The 9,014-nt window shown below is 55.6% G+C and overlaps 1 protein-coding gene across 1 annotated transcript; it reads right to left on the reverse strand.

The window, feature by feature from the left end:
* Positions 1-3,117: 3,117 nt before the first annotated feature.
* LOC116856509 (asialoglycoprotein receptor 1-like) lies at positions 3,118-6,446 on the reverse strand. The gene is given in 10 exon segments (XM_032839938.1): positions 3,118-3,325; positions 3,427-3,533; positions 3,608-3,759; positions 3,849-3,935; positions 4,039-4,110; positions 4,190-4,271; positions 4,273-4,286; positions 4,407-4,523; positions 5,942-6,025; positions 6,239-6,446. Coding segments are annotated over 9 exon segments (855 nt in total). The 5' UTR covers positions 6,009-6,025; positions 6,239-6,446; the 3' UTR covers positions 3,118-3,168.
* Positions 6,447-9,014: the final 2,568 nt, after the last annotated feature.

Consider the following 9,014-nt stretch of genomic DNA (forward strand, 5'->3'; position numbering starts at 1 on the left):
TGAATACGTAAGGATCCTTGAAAATCGTGTAGTGCTGTTGGGACTGTGTGGGCTGTTGTTGCTTTTTATTGATGCGATTGTGCTCTAGACTGCATTCTGGCTTTTTGCTTTTTTCCATTCAGTGCTGATGTGAGGGCTCTTCACACTGCTGTGCATACGTGTAGTCACTATTGGTTTTTTCCATGAAATATACTTTTGTGATTTTTTTCCAACTTTATTGAGGTATGATCGACAAACAGAAATTATTTATGTTTTGGTGGTACAGTGTGTTTTTTAAGCATGCAGTGGGGTAATTTCATACACATATACATCCAGAAATGATTCCCACTCTCTCTGTCAAATTAAAAAAAAAACTAATTTACAAAAACAGGTGAGGGCCAGGATTTGCAGACTTCTGCTCCACATCGATAAAATCTCCTTGCTTTTTTTTTTTTAGATTTTATTTATTTATTTGACAGACAGAGATCACAAGTAGGCAGAGAGGCAGGCAGATAGAGTGGGGGAAGCAGGCTCTTGATGTGGGGCTCCATCCCAAGACCCTGGGATCATGACCTGAGCCAAAGGCAGAAACCCAACCCACTGAGCCACCCAGGTGCCCCAATCCCCTTGCTTTTACCTGAAAGCAGAACACCTAGAATATAGAGTCCGCTTCTCAGCCCCATTTGGGGCTGTTGCCCTGGGACCAGTCCCCGTCAAAGAGATATAAGCGGAAGTGCACACGGCTTCCAGAAGTGTCCTCCCAGAGAGGTCCTTTTCTCTGCCTTTTTTCTCCCTTCTCTTGCCTAAAAGGCGTCATGGCTGGAGCGAGGCAGATATCTTGGAAGACTGATGGAAACTATATAGCGAGATTGTAGATCAACAGAAAGTCCTTAAAAATGTTGCCGAATGCTTTTTCCACATTACGTGACTTTCCCTTTTGTACTCTCTGGGTCTTCTGTACTCCCTAAGTCTATTTTATTAATAGGTTTTTCTGATGTTAAACCATCTTTGAATTCTTTTTTTGCCTCTGCAAGTTTCTATTTAAATTCCAACTGGCTAACTTACAGTGCAGTATTGGTCTCGGGGGCAGAATTCCGTGATTTATCGCCTCCATACGTCACAAGCACCCTCCTTAATACCCATCACCTGTTTTACCCACCCCCGTCACCCCCCCCCCCATTGCCCTCAGTTTCTTCTCGGAAGTTCAGAGTCTGGTTCTCGGTTTGTCTCTCTCTCTTTTTCTCCCTTTGCTCATTTGTTCCATTTCTAAATTCTGCATGGGAGTGAAATCATTTGGTATTTGTCTTTCTTTGAGAAACATGTTATCTTTTGTTTTAAGATTTATTTTTTTTTTTTTTTAAAGATTTTATTTATTTATTTGACAGACAGAGATCACAAGTAGACGGAGATTCAGGCAGAGAGAGAGAGGGAAGCAAGCAGGCTTCCTGCTGAGCAGAGAGCCCGATGCGGGACTCGATCCCAGGACCCTGAGATCATGACCTGAGCTGAAGGCAGCGGCTTAACCCACTGAGCCACCCAGGCGCCCCTTAAGATTTATTTTTTTGAGATTTTATTTATTTAAGAGAGAGAGAGCACAAGCAGGGAGAGCAGCAGGCAGAGAGAGAGGGAGAAGCAGGCTCTCTGCTGAGCAGGCAGCCTGATGTGGGGCTCGATCCCAGAACCCCGGGATCGAGACCTGAGTGGAAGGCAGACACGTAACCAACTGATCCATGCAGGGGCTCCTAATTATTTATTTGAGAGGGGCAGGAGGGAAGGAGAGAGAATCTCAAGCAGACTCCCCACTGAGCAAAGAGCCTGATTCTGGGCTTGATCTCATGACCCCAAGTTCATGATCTGAGCTGAAATCCAGAGCAGGATGCTTAACTGACTGAGCCACCCAGGCACCCCAGCATGTTATCTTTTTACCATATCATTTGTGGGGTTTGCTAGTCATGTAGATAGGAATCTTACCTCTCTGGTCATTATAGTAGAAATTCTCTATGTGAAATTTGTGAAAGCTCCTTGATGGGCCAGTATTGGCTCAAATTTTTTTTTTTTTTCAAAATGTTCCAAGCTCTTGAGTAGAATACATACCCTATGGTTGATGATTTGTTGGTAAATCCCTGCCTTCCATTCTGAGGGGCTTTTTTTCGAGTCCCTGGAGTTGAAACTGAGCTTATTTCGAGTCCCTGGAGTTGAAACTGAGCTTATTTCCATTCAACCTTGTTTTTTTTTTTTTTTTTAACAAACATGCTTCTGTCTGTACAGCTTTCCTCCTGAGAACCACCTTACACCCGTCCCATGCACACAGTGCTCTCCTTGTTCATTTCTCAAGTGCCTGACGGTTTCATTTTTATCTTCTCTTATACTCAAAATGATCTGGAAAGATGGTGAGCTGTCTATATACCGATAGATCTTCTTGTCTCTACTTTTGCATCTGTTTCATATTTGCTGATCACCCCGCCTCTGCCCTTGTAGGTTTCCGGGAATCCCATCCTGGGCTGTGGATTCTGCTTATTTGGGGGGCCTCTCAGCCACCCTCCTGGTTTTATGGCTTTCTTCGAAGTTTTGGTGGTTCTTGGTGCTGGATTCATCTTTGCATGCACCGTGTTTGTCGCCTGTGTGTGGACACTGCCTCTACCCACTGAAATGCACACAGCAGACACCAATGAATTTCATTCAAAGCCCTTGAAGCGGTGGACACATTGGGGGCGGGGGTTGGGGGTGGGATTCTGGTCCTGGGGGACTGCTGCAAGTGCAGCGGTCCCCAGCAACGGGTCACCTTTACAGGGGAGACTCCGAACAGGAGCCCTACCTCCCACACCTGTAAGCACCAAAGCCCAAGGGGTTCCCACCAGACCCCGCGGCCTGCCCCAGGCTTCCCACCCACCAGCCCACTCCCGATTCCCAACGCCCAATAACCAGACGACTCAGGGCGCGTTTAGAATATTTCTGTTCTTTTTACTCTAAAAAAGATTGGCCATACCCAGCAGGTTGCCGCTGGTGACAGAGTTTCCATCTCCCCGCCCCTCCAAAGGTGACTGTATGCTCCTCGGAAGTCGCCTTTCCCTTTCCCTTGCAACCCTAGATCGCCCCCCCCCCCACAAGTAGGTGGAGGAGGCCCCCCACACAGGAGGGTCACGCGGCCGGCAGAGGCATTGAGGAAATAAATTAGGGGAGGGGCGGCTCCTAGCTGGCCGGCTCGCGCGGCGTCTCGCACACCCAGCGGTAGGGCCTCTGGCACACGTCGTCGTTCCAGCGGCCGTCGTCGGTGAAGTGCGCGCAGTCCTCACCTCCCCCGAGCCCGTGCCCGTACCAGTCGTCCGGCTGCTCAGGCCTCCAGTTCCTGCGGAGACCAGCTGCTGTGCGCCCCCCACCGCCCCCCCGCCCCGGCCCCCTCCAGCCGAGCCCCTGGGACGCGCGGCGCCCGGGGGCGCGCACACTCACTTGAAGCCCGTCTCGTAGTCCGTCCCGTCCACCCACTTCCAGAGCCCGCTCTGGTCCGTGAGGCCCATCCAGGTGTTCACGGGCCCCATGTGGTGCTGGACAAACTTCTGCGGAGGGGGAGGGGCGGTGAGCCCTCCCCGGACCCCACCCCCACCCTGAGCGCGAGCCCCGGGCCGCTCACCTGCTCCTCCCGGGAGTTGACGACCACCAAGTGGGCGCTCTCCAGCTGGCAGTACCGGTCCGCGTCCGGCCAGGGCTTCCCGGAGCGGGAGAACCAGTAGCAGCTGCCCTCGTACTCCAGCCAGTTGACGGGGCAGCAGGTCCTCGCCGAGCCTGGGGAGCAGGGGAATGGGGAGGCGCTGAGGCGCGGCCCGCGGGGAGGGGGACGGCCGAGCGCGCCGGCACCCCCGCGCGCTCCTCACCGTTGCCCTGCAGGACGGCCATCTGACAGCTCAGGCTGCGCAGGTCCGACACGAACTGCTTCACGTGGAACAGGAGGCCCGAGTGATCTGGGGGGGAGCGAGGGCGGGGGTCGCGACGTCGCTCACGCGCGCGCCGCGAGACCCCGGCGTGGGCCCGAGGGACCCCGAGTCCCACATTCTAGTGTCTGACCTTCGCTAAGATCCTGCTGCTGCTTCTCCAGCTGGGACTCGAGCGACTTCATCTTCCTGCCCACATTTCCTCCTGGGGAGACACCTGCTCAGCGCCCCCGCGTCCCTAGCGCCCACCGCCCGCCCCCCAGCCCCAGCCCCCGCCCCCTCACCCTGGCTGCTCAAGGCCTTGACCTCGACCTCTGTGGTTGCCGTGAAGTTGCTGAAAGTCTCTCTCAGGGCCTGCAGCTCCCCCCCGCAGCTTGGAGTCTGGGCGGGAGAGGGTGTGCAGAGACCAAAATGAGGGGCCCGCGCCCCCCAGCACAGAAGCCTGCCCTCTCCCACCCCTGCCACCCCCGTCCACCCTCGGCCCCCTGCCCGGGCACCCACTCTGGGATCCGATGACACAGACGACCACCAGCAGCAGGAGGCCGAGGCCCAGGGAGAGCAGGAGGAGGCAGGGTCCCGAGCAGAACCTCCGGAACAGCGGCTGCGGGGGCCGTGGCACTAGCAAGAGAGGGCAGCAGGGTCTCGGGGACACAGGGGCACCTGGGCCGCTCTGGGGTCGCAGGAGCAGAGCGGGCTAAGGCTCCTCTCCGGGGCTCCGAGGAAGCGTATGGGTTAAGAAATCTGGGTCGAGGGGCGCCTGGGTGGCTCAGTGGGTTAAGCCGCTGCCTTCGGCTCAGGTCGTGATCTCAGATCCTGGGATCGAGCCCCGCATCGGGCTTTCTGCTCAGCAGGGAGCCTGCTTCTCTCTCTCTCTCTGCCTGCCTCTCTGCCTACCTGTGATCTCTGTCAAATGGATAAATAAAATCTTAAAAAAAAAAAAAAGAAATCTGGGTCGGGGGCCCCTGGTTGGCTCAGTGGGTTAAAGCCTCTGCCTTCGGCTCAGGTCATGATCCCAGGATCCTGGGATCGAGCCCCGCATCGGGCTCTCTGCTCAGCAGGGAGCCTGCTTCCTCCTCTCTCTCTCTGCCTGCCTCTCTGCCTACTTGTGATCTCTCTCTGTGTGTCAAATAAATACATAAAATCTTAAAAAAAAAAAAAAAGGAAATAAAGAAAGAAAAATCTGGGTGGTCCGGGACCTGAGGGGCCAGAGGCCGCAGGATGAGGGAGCACCCAGCCTGGTCCTGCCTCAGCCCGCCGGGGCCCTGAGCCTTTGCTGACACCTAGTGGCCGAACTGTGTCACTGACGCCAATGAACCCCGGCCCCGCCAACAGGTTGCAGCTGGAGAAGCAGGAGGAGCGCCTGGCTGGGGTCCCTGGCCGCGCCCCCAGCCCGGGAAGGCTGGGAATAAGGAGGTTTATTCCTCTCCCCACGAACCCCACTCTTCTGGTTGCGCGCAGGGAGAGAAGACCGAGTAAAGAGCCCCCCAAGCAGAGGACCCCGGCAGCCTTTCCCCACACCCATCCCCAAGGACCCTCCTGCTCAGCCCAAAGGACATCCCTGCTGGCAGGAGAAATAGGGGGATGTCTTTGTTGGCCAGGGGCCTCACCCTCCTTGAGTACTTGGTCCCACAGCCTCCTCACAGAAGTCTGACCCCTGGACCCAATGGTCCCAGGGACCCCGGCACTCCTGCTCACACACGCTCTCCAGGTGTTAGAAGGAAGAAGGGGGGATCTGAGGTTTCCCGGTTACTCCTGGACCTCTGGATCTGCACCCCCGCCCCCACGCCACTGGGCTGTGGGTGACACGGCGAGGATCCGGAGGCCTCTGGAGGCCTGGGAGTCCTGTCACCAAGAAAGGGACTCCAGCCCCACAGCTGACACCCCCACCCCAAGAAGGGCGGCTCAGACCAGCTTCTGGTGAGTGGGGCACACCCAGAGACAGGGTCCGGGGTCCCCGAAGGAAGCGGGAGCCGAGGCAAAGGGGCCAAGGCCACCTGATGCTCACCTTTCAGAACCGGAAGGAGGCGTCCCCTTACCTTGTCGGAGCTGATGGTCATTGTCCTCGCTGTCCAGATGCTGAAGATCTTGATAGTCATTTGTCATGGTAGGGCTGACTGGACCTGGGCCCAGGACAAGGCGGGGGTTAGGGCTGGGGCTGGAGCCGAATGGAGCCGGCCTGGGGCATCCAGTCTGCTTCGAAATGATCGGTGGCTCTAGGAAAACTTTCTCCAGTCCCCTCCCAGGCCTGACATCTGAACTTGATCCTCTGAAGTCTTCCCACCCGGCATCCTCTGCCCCACTCTGAGGTCCCCCTGACTTTCTTCCCCTTTTACTTGCTGACAGTCTTGAGGTTGGCTCCCGGTTGTGCAGGTCCTAGGCTAAGAAGGGAGCTAGAGCCTGGAGCCTTGGGGTGCACGGACAGCCCTGGACGATGGGAGGGGACGGAGCAGGGTCCATATGAGGGCCCCGAGCACTGCGTGTCTGCGTGTCTGTGTGTCCCAACACTCAGAACCTGGCATCCCCAGTGCCCGGGACTTTGGACAGTAAACAGAGGGGGAAAGGGATTTGGAACTCTGGAGATGTGTGGAGTGGGAGTGGGGGATGGGTCACCCCTGCCCTCATCCCCAGGGAGGGGGACTCTCCTGATCTGTCCCCCTCCCCCTCACGCCCCTGCCAGTCACCTCACTAATTTCTGCAGGGTTTGGGATGGGGAGCCAGGCCAGGGGTGCACCCTGTCATTTCCATCGGCCCCTCCCTCCTTTCATTTCCTGCTGCTACATTTCCCAGAATTGTCGGTGTTTCCAAATATCCCTGGCCAGGATCAGGGAGCCCCACACTCTGCTTTTGCCCAATCCGGGCTCTGACCCTGGTATCCGAGCCTGGGACCCAGCCTCCCGTGGAGGCCCAGCGGCCAGGCTCTCCGGTTTGGAACTCACTGGCTTCACTCTCCCAGGGAGCAAAGTCCTCCAGACAGTATGGGGGCGGTGGGGGGGAGAGGCAGGAGAGCAGGTTTTCCCGCCCCAGCTGGGACTTGTGCCAATACGCTCCCATTGGCTCCTACTGTATGCCCGGGCTTCTCACCCGTGAACTCCTCTCATGAACCCCAGAGCACAGTCCCGTTTGCTGATGAGGGAACAGGCCCAGCAGGTCAGAGCTTACCCAGGGTTATAAAGTGCCAGGAAGGATCAGAGGGAGGTCTGGAAGGTAAGCGTCCCGACTCCAGGACCTGTACTCTGGCCCCAAAGAACCCGGACCCTGTCCATCACCGTGGCTGGGCCCTGGGGTCCCCAGGAAGCTGAAGTACAGACCCTTACGGCCCCACAGGGCATTCGGGGATGAGCATGCGGGTTCAAATTACGCTAAATTAGAAATTGGGCTATATTAAAGATGTTAATTAGTCTCGCTTTAGGCCCCACAGGAAGAGGTATGCAAACCCGATGTTACAGTCACTTCGAGGACAGAACTAGACTTTATCATGAGAGTCTTAGGTTACATGAGACCTTCGGGAACACAGTCCTTGCATGAAATACGAAAGGCCTGGGCGCACCCTCGTCTGTGTCCTGAAAAGCCCCCTGTGGTTTGCATGCCTGGGGCTGTCACCAGTTCCCCTGGGGACCACGGGGCTGTGAGTTTGACATTCTCTGCTATCATCAGTCGCAATCTGGTTTATTCAGGCCAACAGACCTTTGATGTTTAAGGCGCCATAGTGGCTTCTCTTGTGGAAGCAGTGACTGGGAGGCCGCTGGAGGGGGCTTCTGGGTAACGGAAACGTTCTGCTTCTCTGTCTGGACCCCGGTTGCATGGGTGGGTTCCATTGGTGAAACTGAGGAAAGCTGTGCACTTAGGACTTGTGCATCCCTCTGCTTGCAAGTTACCCTGGAATACAATGTTTCCGAAATCTGTTTTTTACCTATAACCACAAGCCCCAAACCGACGGACAGGGAGCCAGACACACAGATCGGTGCTGGCAAATGCGTTCCAGAGAAACAGTGTTAGAACAGAGGTGCGAGGTGGTAACACAGTATGAAGAAAGCCAGACGAACCACACAATGCGCTGACCGACCAGGCCCCTGATTTACAAGCCAGCCTCCTGCAAGACACCAGAGATGCAGTCCGCAGAAAGTACAAAATAGCCAGAAAGGAAAACTCTGCCACAGTGGTGGTGTGTTTATGCCGAGAATTCACCACCCCTTACATTTATTCCTTTAATAATATCTATTTTGGGCGCTCCTGGCTGGCTCAGTCCATAGAGCACGTGACTCTTGATCTGAGGGTTCGAGCCCCACGTTGGGTGCAGAGCCTGCTTTGAAGAAAAGAGACTGTGGATCTTACTTAAATTACGCAAGTTGTTCAGGGACCTAGGGCCTCGTGTGTTAATTCTCTGCTGCTGAGTAACTAAGGAGCACAGACTTGGGGGCTTAAAACAACACTCGTTTATTAGCTCACAGTCCCTCTGTGTCCTCTGCTCCGATCTCACACAGCTGAGATCATGGGGCTGGCAGGACTGGCTTCTTAATGGAGGCAAAGGAGAACATGCCTCTAGCGTGTTCAGGTGGCTGACGGAACCCGGTTCCTTGCAGCTGTAGGACTGAGGTCCCCCTTCCTTGCTGGCTGTGAGCCAGGGGCTGGCCTCCTCCCTTGTGGGCCACCCATGCTCCTTGTCACGTGGCCCCTCCATCTTCAAAGTCGCCAACAGGACGTGGAATCATTCTCTTGCTTCAGGTCTGACTTCCTCTGTGCTTTTATTTATTTTTTTTTTTTTTGGTAAAGATTTTATTTATGTATTTCAGAAAGAGAGAGAATGAGCACAGGCATGAGCAGGGGAGGGGCAGAAGGAGAAGCAGACTCCCGGCTGAGCAGAGAACTCGACATGGGGCTCAATCCTAGGACACTAGGTCATGACCTGAGCCGAAGGCGGTTGCTTAACCGACTGCGCCCCCAGACGCCCTCCTCTACACCTAGAGAAGCAGGTCAGATTTCATCAGCGGTTATGAGCAAGTGACCCCGGGGAGAGGGTGACAGCAGCACGGAGGGGAGTGGGGGCCTCCCAGAGAGCCTTGGATGTCGGGCTGTGGATCTGGGAACACCACTCGGGAGCACTGTGGTCTC

Source organism: Lontra canadensis, unplaced genomic scaffold, assembly GCF_010015895.1.
Source record: "Lontra canadensis isolate GAN:19392208 unplaced genomic scaffold, GSC_riverotter_1.0 scaffold110, whole genome shotgun sequence".
Lineage (NCBI taxonomy): Eukaryota > Metazoa > Chordata > Mammalia > Carnivora > Mustelidae > Lontra > Lontra canadensis.